Below are 18,633 nucleotides of genomic sequence, written 5' to 3'. Positions count from 1 at the left end.
CAGCGTGTGCGGGACCCACGGGAGTGACGGTGCTGTCACGCGTGGGAGAGGCTCCCCGCGTGTGTGTACGTGTATGTGTGTGTGTATACCGGCATGCGTGTAGATGCACGTGTGTGTGTGTGTTCCTAGCACGTTGCACCCTCTGCGTCTCCGTCCAGCGGGAAGGACAAGCACGCACACAGGTAATTATAATGAAGGTGTGGGTCTAAACCCCACAGATTCTCTCTGTCACAGGAAGCGGAAACTCGCAGGAGCCGGAAAGGGAGCCTGAGGCTGTGGGTGGGAATGTAAACTCAAGCAGCTTCTGTGGAGGACAGAGGGGAGGCTCCTCAGGAAACTGAAAATAGAGCTACCATGTGACCCTGAACCCCCCTCCTGGGCATATATCCAGGGAAAACCATCCTTGGAAAAGACACACGCACACCAGTGTTCACAGAGGCACGATTTACAGTGGCCAAGACACGGAAGCAGCCTCAGCGTCCACCGACAGGCGGCCGGATCCGGAAGATGCGCTGCAGACACGCGGTGGACTATTACTCAGCCGTAAGAAAGAATGAAACCAGGAATAATAAATTGCTCTGGTTGGGGTGGATCTATACAAACAAGTGTCAGTATGTCTCTGAACAACAGGGACAACTGTTGAGAGAACATAAAGGGAAAACGCACAAAAGGCAAAACATGCCATGATATATTCGGGAATAAATCTAATAAGAAATGTACACTGTCCATAGAAGAAAACATTTCAATTGTACTGAAGATCAGAAGGAGACCTAATGAAATACAAACATTAATTAATAATTAATGCAAAGGCATTAATTCTTCGAAGACTGATTGGTGAAGTGCAGTAAGAGCGATTCTAACCAAACCCTTGGTGAGATTTTAAAACACAGAAGCTATTCTGAGACCCGTGTGAAAGTCCTAATGCTCAAAAATAAGTAAGACAATCCTGAAACAATGACGAGAGAAGACGCTCCCTACAGATAACACAAGCTGCTATGCACTAGCCCTTGTGAGGGGATTACATGTAGTAACTGACTGGTAGCGGCGCCCCACTCGTGCTCTTGCCTGGAGAATCCCATGGGTGGAGGAGCCTGGTGGGCTGCAGTCCATGGGGTCGCGAAGAGTCGGACATGACTGAGCGACTTCACTTTCACTTTTCACTTTCATGCACTGGAGAAGGAAATGGCAACCCACTCCAGTGTTCTTGCCTGGAGAATCCCAGGGACGGGGGAGCCTGGTGGGCTGCCATCTCTGGGGTCACACAGAGTTGGACACGACCGAATCAATTTAGCAGCAGCAACTGACAATCTTCTCAACAATTTTATGAGGTGGGTGTAATTATTAACCCATTTTCAAGACAGGGAAACCTAGGCAAAAAAAGCAAGCTGATTTGTTCGACGTGGAAGTGGCAAAGCTGGGATGTGAACCCCAGCCCTGGGGCTCCAGAGTCCACGCCTCCAAGCACCATACCCTGTGACTCATCTTGGCACAGGAAGCTGATGGTCAGGAAAGAATACAAAGTCCCAAGCAGATTCACATACAAATGGAAAATCTGATTGTTGACAAAGCAGCATTTCCAGTAAATAGGGGAAGAATATCTCAGTCCATAAATGGTTCCAATAACTGGGTATATTTTTGGAAATAAATTAAGATCCCTGTACCAGTTCTAGGGTTGCTGTAACAAACGACCACAAACATAGCAGCTTGAAACAACACAAGCCCACCACCTCCCAGTTCCAGGAGAAGGCTGAGGGCTCCTGGCCCCTCTGCTCTGGTCTCGTGCGGCAGAAAGGTGAGAGCCAGGCTCTAACCTGGAGGCGCTCTTTGAGGTTGTGGACAGAGTTCAGTTCCCCGCAGAGCGACGCCCCCCGCCCTGCTGGGTGTCACCTGGGCCCTCCCTCGGGCCCTGCACCTCTCTGAGGCTCTCTGGCCCCACCTCGGTCACTGCCTTCTGCCTCCAGCCAGAGGGCCCTCTGCCCTTGATGTAGCCACGTGCTTAGACTGAGCTCACTGCCTGCTTGATCTGAGATACCGCCCCTGTTTCACGCTCACCAATTCTTCACTTCAGCTGCCTTGGCAGACTCTCTTCTGCCATGTGATATATATATTCACAAAGTCTACAGATGAGAGAATGGACCTCTCCTTGGGGGAACATTCTATTATAATCCTCATACCATATGGTATATGACAATAAATTTGAGGTGGATTAAAGAGTCAAAATGCATAAAAGAAAACTCTCATTAGTAATGGAAGAAAATAAAAGAGAATATGTTTTATAATCCTGGGGGAGGGAAGACCTTCCTAAGCAAGCTTAGAAATCATAAAGGAGAAAAACAGAGGATAATGTTCTCAAAAATTAAAATATTGGATAAAGAGATTAAAGGTAAGCAACTAGGAGAAAGCACTTGCAACATATTTAACAAATCATTAATAGAGTTCATACGAAAATGAATTTCTACAGATCAAATTAGAAAATCAAGTCAATAGAAGAGATTAGCAATAATGTGATCGAGTAATTCACAGCAGTGTAAATGCAGATGGCCCCTGACTGCTGATGGAACGACTCCCAGTTTTCTGTTTTACAGAGGTGTGAAGGTGATACACTTTCAGTGGAAACCATACTTTGGATTTTGGTCTTTTCCAGGGCTAGTGATACAACCCTGTCGCAATGCTGGGCAGTGGCTCCTGGTCAGTCATGTGATCACAAGGGCAAACAGCCAGCATTCTTATAACCTTTGTGTCCCGACAAACCATTCTGAAAGAATTTCACTTTGAAGGCAGTATTCAATAAATTGCATGAGATATTCAACGCTATTATAAACTAGGCTTTGTGTTAGGTGATTTTACCCAACCGTAGGCTAACAGAAGTGCTTCGGTATATTAGACGAATTTTCAGCTTGTAGCGTTGTCAGCTTCAATGGGTTCATCAGGGTGCAACCTCATCATAAGTCAAGGGAGCTCTGTGGTGGGTTTCCGCTTCTAGTAATGACTGTCTACCGAGTCTGCGTCAAGCTCTCAGGGAACCAGGAGGGCAGCGAAGGGTTATGGGGCCAACCCGGAGAGGAGAGAAATGCAGAGAACTGAGGAGTCTGGCTTTGGGGACATTTGAACAGGGGCCTCTGCCTATTCTAGGTTGGCCGGTCAGAGCTTGAGAAGCTGAGTAGATCTTTCAACAGCCTCACAAAGAAGCCAGGGAGACATAAACCACATCCAGGGCTCACGGCAGGGGAGTGCTTGGTAAGACCCATGCTTCTGGGTGGAGCCCCTGGGGCTACACCCTAGGAGTGGGAGTGAGCTGGACACAGACCATCCCTCCCCAGATGGAGGCCCACCTAAATGGACTACGGCTGTTCAAGATGGCAAGGGCACCACCTGCCTACCGAGAAGCAAATGTAAATTCTCTCCAGAGAAAACGACCATCATCTTAGGACTCCAAATATTCCTATCAAGTTCTATATAAAATATCTGGCACACAATCAAAAATAATCAGGCTCATGAGAAACCAAGCCCATGTGACCAGAAGCGGAGTGAAACAAATGCAGCAAAATGATAACCACATGAACCCGTGTAACGTTATCAGACCCAGACTTTAAAAGAACCAACATAGACATGTTCAACAAAGTTAGGGCAAGAGCAGTGACCTTCAGCACAGAATGGGAAAGTAAACAAGGATCTAAGTAGAAACTCCAGCTCTGGAATATTCAACACTTAAAATTAATAGCGAGTATAACAGCAGGTGAGACACAGCTAAGGAGAGACTCAGTGAAGAAGAAGCTAGATTAAAAAAAATAAGCAGAATCAATATAGAACATAGGAAATACAGTTAGAAGGTCAGGAGTATACCTATTTATATGTATATATAAAATTATAGCCTCAAACAGAGAAGAGAAAACGAGGCAGAAGTTAAAACAGAAATTCTGATACCACAGCCATTAAGCAAAGTACATCCATAAATAACTGAAAATCTTCCAACAAAAAAATCTTTAGGCCCAGATAGCTTAATCTACCAAACAAACGTTTTCAGGATGAAATAATTATCAGTATTACACAAATTCTTCCAGAAAACAGATAAAGAGGGAACACTCCAGTTTGTCTTATGAGACCAGCAAACTTTGACACCAAAATCTAATAAGATCATCACAATAAAAGAAAATTGTATGATAATGTCATTCATAAGCATAGATGTAAAAATTCTGAACAAAATATTAGTGAACCAAAATCCAGCAAAAGGTAAAAAGGAATAAGTCTTCATGATCAAATGAGGCTTATTCTAGAAGTGCAACATGGATTTAACATTAGAAAAATCTATGAAGTCCACTGCATTAGTAGAATAAAGGACAAAATTCATATAATTATCTCAAAAGATGGAAGGGAGGTATTTAAGAAACATCCATTTATAATTTTAAAAAGAAAAGAGACTTTTGGTAAGAATAGAAAGAAATTCCCTAAACGTGATAAAGTAAGTCTATGCAAAAAGTCAATTGTCTTTCTCAGCACCAGCAACTGAGAAAATGAAATTAAAAATAACGTCATTTAAAATAGCATCATAACACGTCAAATTGCTATTATTGTTGTTTAGTTGCTGAGTCATGTCCGACTTTTTTTGACCCCCTGGACTGTAGCCTGTCAGGCTTCTCTGTCCATGGGATTATCCAGGCAAGAGTACTGGAGTGGGTTGCCATTTCCTCCTTCAGGGGATCTTTCCAACTCAGGGATTGAACCCGAGTCTCCTGCATTGCAGGCAGATTCTTTACTGTCTGAGCCACCAGGGAAGCCCAATTCTGTATAGAAATCCAAAAGGTGATTTACAAGGAAAGTATGTTCAAGTGGTCTTTTAAACTTCTGAATTTTTCCCCTGTATTAAAAAAAATCACCTTTCCTTCTTTATTCCTAACATAGACTGACATACATCTCACGTCTCTGAAATACTTCTGCTCTGTCATTCGCTCGACAACAATTTCAACTGCTTCTACCTCAAAACAGCCCTTCCTCAACAGGAAAAGGAGATCTTTTCTGGCTGGACCACAGTAGAAAAGGAATTGCAAGTAAGGCTTATACTATTTGACCCTCTTTTTCTGAATGTGATGAGCACAATAAACAGTCATCAAACACTTATCTCTCCTGACCATGCTGACTCACTCTCTCTTCCCATCCCTGTGTTTTATCTCTGCTTTTTCTTCCTCAGTTCCAGGAATTCAGGGCTTAGTAACTGCCAGTGAAGTATGCCTTGACAGGATAGGGCCCAGGAACCCAGCCTTCTTACTTTCCTGGGAGACGATACTCCATCCCCCAGGGTAACGCTTGATCACTGTCCTCGTCCACCAATTCTATAAGGTGGGACACAGCCGAAGTTGGTTTTTAGCTTTTGTTCCTCCTTTTTTGAGAGACCCTTCGACAGCAAGATGAAACCAGTGAATCCTAAAGGAAATCAACCCTGAATATTCATTGGAAGGACTGAAGCTGAAGCTCCAATACTTTGGCCACCTGATGCGAAGAGTCGACTCACTGGAAAAGACCCTGATGCTGAGAAAGATTGAAGGCAGGAGGAGAAGGGGACGACAGAGGATGAGACGGTTAGATGGCATCTGTGACTCAATGGACATGAGTTTGAGCAAGCTCCGGGAGATAGTGAAGGGCAGGGAAGCCTGGTGTGCTGCAGTTCATGGGGTCACAAAGAGTGGGACACGACTGAGTGACTGAAAAAGAGCAACAATTATTTACTCATTTGGATCCATTATTTTTGGATTTTAAAAACTAATTTTAAAAAAGACTAAAATTAAAGACAAAACTACCTTAAAAAAAAAAAAGAAATCAAAAGAAGTGAGAACGCGTGATCACATCTCTTCCCACGGGCGGCAGGGAACGAGACCCAGCCCCGGGCGCTCAGTGTGGCTTTGAACCTGGCAGCCCAGGTCAGAGTTCAGAGCCCGTGTGTCCCGCGGCTGGACCCCAGCTTCATCCCCCGTCCGCGTTTGATGACCAGCAGCCACTCCAGCAGCGCAGAGGACGCTTTCCAGAGCAGCTGCAGTGATGCAGGGGGAGCTGTGCTGGCGCTTGGCTTTGGGGCGTCCGCGGAGCAGGAGATTGAAACCACACAGCGGGGGCACACGGGGACCTGCCTCCCACCCCTCGAGTGAAGGCCAACACGGAGGGACTCTCAGGAGAGCAGTGATGGAGCACGGAGCCCACTCACCCACCAGAGCCGCCCTGAGTTGCCACGGAAATGGCTCTGTGGTCGCTGTGCATGGCTTCCAGTGGTGGTTTTGGGTGCAAGTGGGCTGACTTGCTTTGCCACGGAAATCTCCCAGAATAATGATTTACAAGGCATGGTTTGATGAAATGCACGCTTCAAGTGTTTTTCAGAAAACAGGGGCAAGAATTCAAACTCTCATTGAGAATAAGATGTGGCCAAAGTTAAATGTGGTTCTCTCTCTCATAACAGCTTACATTTTACAGCAACGTGTCATACCAGCTGTCTTGGGAACAAAGGAATCAGCCTGAATTTTGTAAATAAACTGTGGTTATTAAAGCTACTTGAAAGAAGCCAGAGTAATAACCATTAAACACGAAAAGTCAGTAAAAGTCTTTGAATGGTATTTCTGTTGCAATTATTATTCCCATTTTAATGATGTGCTTAGGGATAAAACACAATTTTGAGCTGTTGGGACTTCTGAATAGATTGCACTGCAGATCTGTTAGCCCATAGCAGCCAAGACTGTGAGGTTTTAAAATCCATTATGGAAAATGGAAATTAAAGGCTTGGAAATCTGTAAAAGACAGAGCTGGTCTTCCTCTTGACGACTGCCATGATTCTGGCTAACTGACCCTCTGTCTGCACCCCATGTCTGTCTGTGAGGCTGCCGGTGACTACAGGCTCGCTGGTGGCCCCTGGCGCTGACGGGGCTTTAAGTGCCGGCCAGCGATGGCTTTACCTCGCTGACGCTGGTCCTCCCGACGCTCACCTTCTCCCTCATGGGTCACTGGGCCCCACGGGAGGCCCACACACTCTTCAGGAATAAACAATAATGTGGTAACAGTGCTACGGCAGAAGGAGCTGGATTCAGCTCTTGTCATCTCTCATTTTACCTTCTGCTGCTGGAGGGATGTCTCTAAAGACGCAATCATGAAACACTATGCAGTTAAACAAAAACGTCCTCTGCAGCTGAAAACTGCCTTCTGAGCAGTGACCGAGTCCCCACCCTGAACCCGGGGCGGGCACCATGTCCCAGCAGAGCACAGAGCAGGCAGAGACGCGGGCTTGCTGCTGTCACTGCTTCTCAAGGGATGAAACGAGAGTAGCTGATGTCCTGGTCTCTCCTCCTCACTGACGGGACCCTCGCCCAGGAGGCTCCCCACCGCCCCCGGGCACCCGGAACCTGTTCTCCGCAGTCCCCTCATCCTGACCAGTGTCTTTCCTTCTGCAGACGCCCGCCTCATGGGCCCTTCTCCTGGGTGAAGAGTTGCAACCACACATGCTCCATCCGTGTTCCCTGGCTCCTGACGTGTTTCACACGCATCCTGCCGCGATGTCCACACGGACCCCATGGGAAGGTGTGGCTACTGACCTTCTAGGAGCCTGATGTCTGGGCCAGTTAGGGCCTGGACAGGCCACGTGACCCATTGTGACCGGGGTGGACCCTCCCCTGCAGGCCGTGCTCGTCCTGAAGCCTCCCCCGGTCCCTCACCATGGGCCTTAATGGGGGACTCGGGACCCTCTCTGTCCCCTCCCCAGATGCACATGATCAGCCATGAGACTTGCCACTAGACTCAGCAGGTTCCATCCTGGATGAACCGATGAGTCTCGGCCTTGCCTGCTGCGAGGCTGGGACTGAACTGTGGACCGTGCCCAGCACTTCACGACATCCTTCAGGACAATCTACGCACACTCTAGACCGTAGGGCCTGGACACACCCGAGAGGAACGAGACCGGCCAGCTGCCGAAACATGCCAGCCGGAGAACCGGCAAGGCCTCTGGGCGGCCTGGGGTCTGAGCTGAGGACCTGGCCACTGGCTCTGGAGGCCCTGCCCTGGGGGAGCCTCCCCCACGGTCGGGGAGATGGCGGGCAGGGCCAGGGTGGCAACCTCCCGCCTCGTGGACCTGAGCCTCACAGCCCCTTAGGAGGAAAAGCACATCGTCAAACCCCAGCCTGGAGTCTGCGCCCCATACCGCCTCTGCTTGACTGCACTCGGAACCCCTCGAGGGCGGAGGAGGACCCGCACATCCAGGCTTCTTCTCGATTCCTGTCGGGGGCCAGCACCTCACACTGCCCAGGAGTGATGCATGCAGGAAAGGATGATCCTTTGTGAAAAGCACGGCGTTGCATTTTATCGATTGGATCTCCAAGTACTAGTTCTCACAGATTTATTTAAAAGAATCTTCTGGGAACCTAAGTGATCCAGGTTCACACGTTTGAGGCTGAAAATACCTGGTTCAAAGCAGGGGCTTCGTTACGCGTATGGCATTGTCTACATTATGTTTGAGGTCCGAGGCTGATGTGTAGTGCCCCTGTGATAAACAGACCCTGGCTTTGCAGTCTTTTAAGAACACTAGTAAAATTTTAGACTATTTATTTTCTTCCATTATTTTCCATAATTTACTGAATTACTTTGACAAAGGCTTGCAAATCACCTGGTCTCACAGTGAATAATGAGACCCTGTTCCCGAAAAGGAGACTTGGTTTCACACACAGGCTGAGCCTGAGTGACGTCCAGCACGGATCCAGTTCACAGTGTGGTCAGTCCGATGGACAATGACACTGGGGTGGGCGGCCCGCTTCCGTCACGGGAGGTCACGGGCTCCCCGAGGACTCCTCACACAATGAGGTCTGCTCAGAGCCCCGGCCTCCCCTCAGCTGCTGGAATTCTAGGATGCTTGCTCAGATCTTATCGGGAATCAGATATTATTAACTCCTGGTGTGGAGAGGAATGATGGTTTTTAAAATTACTTTCCTGTTGTTGTTTCAGTCACTAAGTCGTGTCCAGCTCTCTGTGACCCCATGGACCACAGCACACCAGGAAGCCTTGTCCTTCCCTCTCCCCCGGGGTTTGCTCAAATTCATGTCCATTGAATCGGTGATGCCATCCAACCATCCCATCCTCTGTCGCCCCCTTCCCTTTTGCCTTCAATCTTTCCCAGCATCAGGGTCTTTTCCAATACGTCGGCTCTTTGCATCAGGTGGTCAAAGTACTGGAGCTTCAGCTTCAGCATGGGTTGTTCCAATGAATATCCAGGGTTGATTTTCTTTAGGATTGACTGGTTTGATCTCCTTGCAGTCCAAGGGACTCTCAAGAGTTTTCTCCAACACCACAGTTCAAAAGCATCAATTCTTCGGCACTCAGCTTTCTTTATGGTCCAACTCTCACATCCATACATGACCACTGGAAAAAGCATTTCGACTATACAGACCTTTGTCAGCAAAGTGATGTTTCTGCTTTTTAATATGCTATCTAGATTTGTCATAGCTTTTCTTCCAAGCAGCAAGCATCTTTTAATTTTGTGGCTGCAATCAATGTCCAAAACAATTTCGGAGCCCAAGAAAATAAAGTCTGTCACTGTTTCCACTTTTTTCATGTCTATTTGCCATGAAGTGGTGGGACTGGATGCCATGATCTTAGTTTTCTGAATGTTGAGTTTAAGCCAGCTTTTTCACTCTCCTCTTTCACCTTCATCAGAAGCTTTGTAGTTCCTCTTTGCTTTCTGCCGTTAAAGTGTTATCATCTGCATATCTGAGGCTGTTGCTATTTCTACTGGAAATCTTGATTCCAGGTTGTTACTTCCTTATTTATGCGTTAAAGGAAAGATATGTTTCTGTCCACTCCAGTATTCTTGCCTGGGAAATTCCATAGACAGAGGAGCCTGGCTGGCTACAGTATGTGGGGGTGCAGAGTCAGACACAACTTAGCAACTAAACAGAAACAACAACCTGTTTCTGTAAGCCTGGCTTAGATAGAAAATTGGTCTTTTCTAGTTACATTGGTGTTATCCTGATGCCACTTAAGGGGCAAATTAACCCTCTGCAGCCACGGGTTCCCGGGCACTCGGGGACCGACATGCCAAGGGTGAGGAGCTGGAGGAGAGGCCGATGCCGGCAAGGTGGGCGGGGGGCAGCTGAGGTGCCAGCCATCGAGACTGGAGGAGAAGCGGCTTTCCATGTTTAAGTAAAAACACACCTTTCAGAATGCCTCATTCAGTTTTTTTGTTTTTATAGAATTAAAACACACGAATTTTTCTTAAATGAAAAACAGAAATAGCTTAAATTTTTTTTAAAGCAAGTTAAAAAAAGACGCCCAGGAAATTATCCTTTGTAATTCTGCCAGTTTCAGTTTTGATTCTTTACGCAGCTAGTATCAGGATAATAACATTTGGTTGAAAAGAAAGAACAAAATTTCAAGAGGCTGTTCTGCACACATTTTGGTTGACTGGCTGATGTCAGGCTGACTACTGTTATTTTGCAATTGCTTTGACAGATGCAAAACAGAAAATCGCAAACAATTTTGACACTTTGAATACCTTAAATGCCCTCAGTGAGCACACACGTAACGAGACCCTGAGGACTGCAGGTCACGACACTTGTAATTGTTTTTGACTGCTGCTATTAGTGCCGCGAAAGGAAAGGTCAGATGCAGAGAAAACAGAAGCTAAGTCAGATTAAACATAGATGAACTGAAGGAGAGCCACGATTTGCTTTTCAGTTCTACTGAAACAACTGCTAAGCTACACCCTAGGATCTTGTGGAAAGAACCCAGCATTTCGTGGCTGCAAAGATTATGAAATATTCAGCTTTACCCAGGGGTATTTCCTGACGTTTCTTTGGTAAACTGGAGCCTCATAGAAGATATCAGGAATTAGTATAAGAAACAGTTTAGAAGCCTATTGTCACTACAAAGATGAAAGCAACTTTGATGATCAAAAAGAAGTCAATAAAATAAGACTGAAGTGGTTCCTGAACCCTTCCCTATTGTTCATCTGGGATTTCTTAATTTCCCTACTCTCCATCTATTATGGGGTTTTCTGTGTGAAGTCCTGCCATGAATTAGAGTGATGTCAACAGAGTTTTACCTTGAGTCATATTTTATCACAAACTGGAGGAGGCCCGGTCCTTCAGGGAACACGCTTCCTGCTCTTAAGAAGCTTGTCATCTTCTCCTAGTTCCAGACACGCCAGCCTGCCGGGGTGGGGGCCCAGCTAACCTCAGCGACAGTGGGACCTGGGCCATCCCCCCAAGGCCACGCTGCCTCCTGGGTGGGTTTTCACCTGCGGCCACGCGGGCTCTGCTCTCCGGCCACAGGGAGCTAACCGCCTGTTCCAGCTGTCTGGGGCGGTGGTTCTTCCTCTGCCAGCCTTAAAAAACTTTCCCTGTCACTGCTGTGTCGATTTTTAAACTAGAAATGCTGTAACTTAAAAACTGTCATGACAGGAGCAAAAGTTTGGAATTCAGATCAACCAGGGTGTGACCCCACCCATACTATCTTGCAGCTGGGTGACCTTGGGCAAGTCACTGAGCCTCTCTGAGCTGTAGTGCACCAGCAGGGGAACAGGAGTGTAATGCTGGCCTTAAATGGTGATTATCAGGATAAATGAACTAAGTCGTGTACCGTTTCTTGTGCAGTGTCTCTCATCTTGTAGGCCTTGGGTAAATACAGTTACAACTCATTTTTCATCCTCGAATCATATTTTGTGATCCTATTGCCTGTCCAGCATGGACCCTATACAAGACATATCCTACACAGACATAACATAGATGTCCATGACACGTCCACAATACACATATGACGCAGGGTGAGCATTAGACATTGGGAGTGAATTCCGGGAGGTCAAGTCCATTTAGTAAGTATTAATATTACTATGCAGCATCAATCAGATACTCACACCTGCCACTCTCTGCAGTCCCCCACCTGGGGGTCAGGCTCCCCTGCTGGCTCGAGGGCCAAGAATCCACCTGCCAGTGCAGGAGACGAGAGTTCAACTGCAGGGTGGGTAAGATTCCCTGGAGAAGGAAATGGCTACACACTCCAGGATTCTTGCCTGGGAAATCCCATGGACAGAAGAGCCTGAGGACAGTCCATGGGGCAGCAAGGGTGGGACACGACTGCGTGCACGACCTGGGGGTCCCGTTTGCCAACAACTCCAGAGGTGATGTAAGTCTCTGCATTCGCCTTACGTCAGGGCTACTTTTCACAGAGTCAAGATGACCGACCCGGCATTCCTGTGCTGAATGGACCGCAGGAAACAGCAGCTCATAAGTGTCTGCCGACACCCACAGTGGGTTCTGTCCCACACGTTGGTGGTCCTGAGAAGGACATCCACAATGCTGTACGTTAAGGCCGAGGGCGATGCGTTTATTAAAAGTTTAATTAAGACTCGTGATATGTATTGATACTCTGTCGGCTTTTTAGTTTAAAATTAGTAAAATTTAAAACACTTCGACGAAAAAGACCCTTTCATTTGAAAATAAAATAGGTCATTAGCTATTGTCATAGCTGGATCATCGTGGTTATACTAGATTTGTTTCATGAACATAATGGAAGAAAGAAGGAGAAAATTAAAATTCAAGAGAAAGCGTGATTCGTGTCTCTAAGTACGATGGTGTCCCTTTATCCTAACAAGCAGACCCTGTCGACTACATCCCAGACACAGGCGTCCCCTCCTCCGGGTCCAGGTTGCCCCCTCCCTCCTGTAATTCCATCCCCGCCAGGTGGGCCCTGATTGGTCCAGGTCAGTTTGACCCGTCTGTCCTCTCACCAGGGATTGGATGGTCTCAGCTGAGCATGTGACCTGTTCTGGCCAATGAGATGAGAAGCGTGGTCTTGCGGGTGGGGGTTGCTCCAGGGAAAGGCGCCCTCACGGCTCAGAACAGGACCCCAGACATGAGCAGCCCCCTCTGCCTCTGGGTGTCCCCAGGCCTGCTCAGGATGCTGGGAACTGTGGCCGCCGTCGAGCTGGTTTAGGATGAAACCAGCACGGGACACAGAGATGCGGGAATGAGGGGAGCGGAGCTGGCGGCAGGGCTTCCGCCCGCAGAGTGCGGGTGACAGACCCCGTGGCTGTCCACGTGCTGCAGGGCCCGAGCATTCTGCCACTCGAGGCCACAGCATCCCAGCGGACACAGGACGACCACCATCCCCAAGCCCCTGGACCCGGAGAAAGGCAACAAGCGCACCGGCCCCGTGGGCAAGTACCTGGTCCTGTGACTGCAGCTCCTTGAGCTGTAGCTTCTTCTCTATGCATCGCACTTGTTCTGAGCGGTTTTCCAGTTCTTCTTGTAAAGCCTGAAATGGTATAAGACAAATACAAAAATATTAAAAATTAGCACCCGTGAGGGTGCTAAAAATCACCACCTAAGCTGGTGTCAAAAGGGCCTCAGATCTCAAGTCTATTACAGTTGTTCCAAATAGTTCAGGCAGAAAAAAGCCCAGCCTTTCAGCATTGGGCCCAGATGTTTCCTACTTTAGCAATAACTAGTGTTAAAAATTCCAGACTTACAAAACAGACACATTAGCAGGTGTCCATTCATCTTATAAAAATATCTCCTCTGTTCCCAGCACAGATGCACAGCATGTGATAAAGCGTAAAACGACTACTAATTAAAGTAGTTCGACCAGTACACCTGTGAGGTGCCCTTACACTCTAAACAGTGCTGTGGCTGCAGGAACTGAGATACTGGACCAGCACGTCGCTTTTCAGTATTGTGCTGTGGTGATCTGAGTAAGTTACAGTGACCTGAAAGGCATTTCTTTATTAAGCCACTGAGGATAGCACTGAATCTGAAGAACCCGTAAGAAGCAGACAGAGGGGAACTCTATCAGTTGCCAAGTAGCCGTTCAGGTTGCTCTGGGGGAACCTGGAATGACAAGGTTCAATAAAGAACGCTGTATCAATTACTATTTTAAGTAAAAAGGTGAACTAGAAAAGAAACAGGATCCATTCGAGCAATCTGATGTGATGACAGGTACAATACCTGGGAATGACGGCGAGCAGAGCGCAAGGGACGGACGGGACGATGCTGAATGGATTCTCAAAATAAAATTCATTCAGGGAAGACGCCCGGGTCTCTGCTCTAGGTTAAGAGCTGTGATAGGTCCTTCAGATGAAGCAGTGAAAGAAAACAGATGAAACAACTCCCTGCTCTCACCAGCTTCCATTACACCGGGGGACAGACAGTATGCAAACAGTGAGTATATATATATGTCAGTGACGAGCACGGAAGCAAAACAGTGCAGTGAAGGGGGCTCCTGGAGGGTTATGAGGATCGCTTCAGCTGCTGCAAAGATTAGACTGAAGAGGGGTTCAGGCAAAGCAGAGAAGCAGGGTCCAGGCTGCTGAGACACACGGCAAAGAATGCTGGGGACTGGACCGGGCTGGTGTCAGAGCCCCAATCCACTTGAGGACCCGGGTCGCAGCCCTGAGACGTGGGTGCAGAGTGAAAAATAAAGAGACGATGACTCTGGGGTTGTGGCTGGAGCAGGAGGGAGGCAAGGGAGGGAGCGGCATTGCAGGGAGGTCCAGGGCTTGGCCTGGGGTAGAGGAGTGGGACACACGGCCCATCCTGACTGAGATGCTGGGGCAGGGGAAGAGCTGCAGTCCGGGCAGCATGAGTCAGTTCACGTCCAGTGACAGTCCCGTCCATGCAACTCCAGTCTTCTCTCCATGGAGACAGAGCCCCTGGTTCTTGGCCTTTTTCTGGTGTTCTAGATTCACTGGACCATCTGGTGAATGCTATGTGGTCACTCCCCACGTGGAAAAAAGTGCTTATCATGTGCTTCTAGTTTCAGGGGCATCCACGTGTTGCCTGAAGCCTGTCCATGGATGAACCCCAGGCTAAGAACCTCTATTTAAAAGACAATAAGGGGAAAAAAAAAAGAGAGTTAGGGGGACTTCCCTGGTGGCGCAGTAGTTAAGAATCCGCCAGCCAATGCAGGGTTCGTGGGTTCGATCCCTGGTGCGGGGAGATGCCACGTGCCGTGGGACAACTACTGGTGCATCACAGCTGCTGGAGCCCGAGCTCCTCGAGCCTGTGCTCTGCAATGAGAAGCCCGAGCAGGCAACGGAGAGCAGCCCCCACCTCCACCCGGAGAAAGCCCGCGCACAGCAGTGAGGACCCAGCACAGCCAAAGATAAAGCAACAGAATGTTTTAAAAGAGTGTAATGGTTTGACTGAGGAGAGAATGAGAATGAGGACAGAAGCTTTAGGGGCTTTTTGATATTATACTGTTATATAAAATCCACCCTTCAGCCAAGACTGACAATGAGCTTCAAACTCTATTTTTGTTTGTATTAATGACTGCATTATTGTGGGCTGTTTCCAGAAGGATGAATGCAGTTGTTCCTATGCTTTTTGACCAAGTAGCAATTTTTTTCTTTTGATAATTTTGTACCAGTGCATAGGATCTTGTTGGCATCTCTTATGGCCTAACTGAGGAGAGGAGTGAACGTGGAGCTGGGAGGAGACTGGCCTGCTTTCTGCCGTGCTCTCTCCTGCTCTCCATCCTCACACCGCAGTCAGAGTGACCCCACGCCCCCAAATCCAATCACATCGTCCCCCTGCTGTAATGCTCAGACACCAAAACAGCACCCCCAAGGTGCGGCTCAGACTCCTGACCTGGATCCTCGGGGACCCAGGTCTCCAAGCTCTGGCCACCCTGGGCCGAGGGAGCCTCCGTGTCCTGCAGATTTTGTGGCCATGGTCAATGACCACGTGCCGCTGTCGCCTGCATGGACTTTATTTTTCAGCCTCCTGGCAATCCTGTGCAGCAGGCAGTTTCTCACCCACGTTAGGGAGGACTGAACCGAGACCCTCAGAGGGGAGAGAGCCCCCTCAGGTCGATCCACAGGCCAGAAGGCCCTGGGATGGGACTGCAATACACTGACCCACCCCAAGTCCAGCGTTCGTGCTCACCATGACACACTGACCCAACCCGAGTTCAGCATTCGCTCTTCTCCCCACGGCCCTTTGCCCGTCGCCCGCATCTTCTTGCCTTTGCCTGGAAGCCGCTCTGCTCTTGGTGTAACCTCACCGACCTGTCCCAGGAGCAAAGCCTGGACATTGCGCGGCTGTGACCCGTGTGGGGCTGTGACCCATCCGGGGCTCAAGGGGCTCTGTCTCTGTGTCTGTGTGAGGCCAGGACCCCTGCAGCCCAGGGTGCTCTCCCCGTCACGTTTCCAGCCTGGAGCCAGGCCTGGTGCATGCCGGCACCAGGCCCACGCTTGGGCAGGAGCTAACACACATCTCAACTGTTTCCCCAAGGAAATTACTTTAACCATGGGGTCATCCAACTGTCGTCAACACAGCAGAGTAACCGAACGGTCATCAAGTTTCTCAAGATACAGAATGTACAAGCATACCTTCCAAAGTTCTCTCTGTGTACACACACCTGAAACATGTATATACATATGACATTATTATTTGTAATGACATATTGTCTGGTTTCTGACACAATAAAAAACTATACTCTCTTGTTTCTTGATTTCAAAGAAAAAAAATACAGGAGATGCACATGTCCTATGTCTTTTAAGCAGAAAACTGTCACCCCCGCAGTCTCATCTCCACCCTGCCCTTCCCCAGCAGAACCCCGGGCACGGCCCCCGCGAGGGTCCCTGTCCCCACCCCAATCTCTCAGCCCCTTCGTCCTTCCTCCTGTGCCCGCCCTCCACGAGGGAGCAGGCAGAACCGGCAGTGTCCCAGCACCGGGGGCAGAGACTCCTTGACAAGAGTTCAAGGTGCTGCAGGGCCTTCCTGGAGACCGTCACGTGGGGAAGGGCTTGGGCAGGGGGCGGGGACTGAATGGGGGAGGGGCCTGAGCAGGGGGTGGGGCCTGAACTGGGGGAGGGATCTGAGTGGGGGGTTCTGGGCAGGGGGTGGGGCTCCAGGGCTCAGGCCCACCCATGCAGACGAGGATGCTCCGGTGGGGAATCATGAAAGGAGCGGAGGTCAAAGCCTGACCCTGCGTGATGCCCACACTAGGAGCTGGCAGAGGGCGAGGAGGCCAGAGGCTGGGGGGATCGCGGTGCTGGAGGTGATGGAGGAGGAAACGAGTCCAGGGGGTCTGACGAGAGAGTCCCCGCGAGGACAGGGGACAGCGCCAGACCTGTCCTTTCTCCGCCTTCACACAGCGAAGAAGAGATTGCTAACCCATTGTGTCTTAGCAATGCTAAAAAAATAGAAGGGAAGTTACATTTGCTTTTCAAACGGCTCCGCTTTTCAGTTTGCTCATAGTTAACTAAAGGGTTCACGTGATGTTTCTAGGGCTAATCAGAGCAAGCAATATGGCTAGAAATTCCTTTTTATTACCTAATAAAAATCAGTTTAAAAAGCTGAAGAGTAACGGAGTAATATTCCACTTTCCAGAAAGTTAAAATGCATCAGACGAAAGGAAAAGGACAGTTTATACTGACAGCTGTTCCTGATCTCATATTCTAAAAAATTATTAGGTCACGAGCTGTTCACCCCCAGAATGGACGCAGGCCTCTCTGAGGGTGACGAGTACTGAGTAAGCACTGCTGCTGCTAAGTCGCTCAGTCGTGTCCGACTCTGTGCGACCCCATAGACGCCAGCCCAACAGGCTCCTCTGTCCCTGGGATTCTCCAGGCAAGAATACTGGAGTGGGTTGCCATTTCCTTCTCCAATGCATGAAAGTGAAAAGTGAAAGTGAAGTCGCTCAGTTGTGCCCGACTCTTAGCAACCCCATGGACTGGAGCCCACCAGGCTCCTCCATCCATGGGATTTTCCAGGCAAGAGTACTGGAGTGGGGTGCCATTGCCTTCTCTGACTGAGTAAGCACTAGCGGGGACCTTTCTTCTCAGCTGTGGCATCTTCATTGGAAAGCCTTACAGTCTGATGTTTGACACACATCTATGAATACAACTTTTACTTTATTCCTGAGAAAAGCCCAAGATCATCAAAGAATGGAGTGTCCAACATTGGTTCAAAAACCTAAAACAAAGTCCCACCTGAACGGCCACGCTGCATGTCCTGCAGACGTGCCGCTCACCTCTGCTGGGTGCCTTGCCCTCGTGACTGAAGGGCGGCTCTCCCAACGAGACCTGCCTCTAGACGCCAGGTGACGGGGCTGGCAGCGGGCGCCACCCATGGCCGACTCTCCCAGAGCTCTGTGTGGACCACCGACAAAGAATGGGCTTTTCCGGAAGAAAACCTGCAGCTCTACGAGAACAACGAGTGGAGACCACACTCTGCGAAAGGGAGCGCGCTACAGGATAATCTGACTTGTTTGTTTAAAATATGAAAATTGAGCATGTTAGAGTGTAACAGGTCCACAGGCCACAGACTCCTCAGGCAGGGAGAAGCCAGGCAGCTCATGCTCCTGGAGGCGCCCGGCAGCGTCCCAGGGCTCTGCTGTTCATTTAGGGGGAAAACAAGGACTAGAGTCAATGCTCTTTTCATAAAACTTATAAACAGGCTTCAAAGTCAGCTGCTCAACTTTAGCCACACATTATGGGCTTCTGTGGTCTTCCTAAAAACCCAAGTGTCCCTCCTAGTTCTGAGTCAGTTAAACAAACACGAAATGATGGCAGATACACACTTTTTAATAATGGACACATGAAATGCAAGTCCATTTGAATAAGAAGTGGTTAAAAAGTTATGTAATAAAGGAAACTTTCCCTGGAAAGGAGGGATT

At 48.7% G+C, this 18,633-nt stretch overlaps 1 protein-coding gene across 10 annotated transcripts in view; it reads right to left on the bottom strand.

The window, feature by feature from the left end:
- CEP112 (centrosomal protein 112) overlaps nucleotides 1-18,633 on the bottom strand; it is a 326,687-nt gene that overhangs the window by 15,117 nt on the left and 292,937 nt on the right. For all 10 annotated transcript variants that reach the window (XM_025279329.3, XM_025279335.3, XM_025279324.3 and 7 more), the window contains one exon: nucleotides 13,180-13,269. In XM_025279329.3, coding sequence (XP_025135114.3) covers nucleotides 13,180-13,269 — 90 coding nt within the window. The remainder of the gene's footprint in view (nucleotides 1-13,179; nucleotides 13,270-18,633) is intronic.

Source organism: Bubalus bubalis, chromosome 3, assembly GCF_019923935.1.
Source record: "Bubalus bubalis isolate 160015118507 breed Murrah chromosome 3, NDDB_SH_1, whole genome shotgun sequence".
Lineage (NCBI taxonomy): Eukaryota > Metazoa > Chordata > Mammalia > Artiodactyla > Bovidae > Bubalus > Bubalus bubalis.
This window is presented reverse-complemented; position numbering and strand designations above follow the sequence as displayed.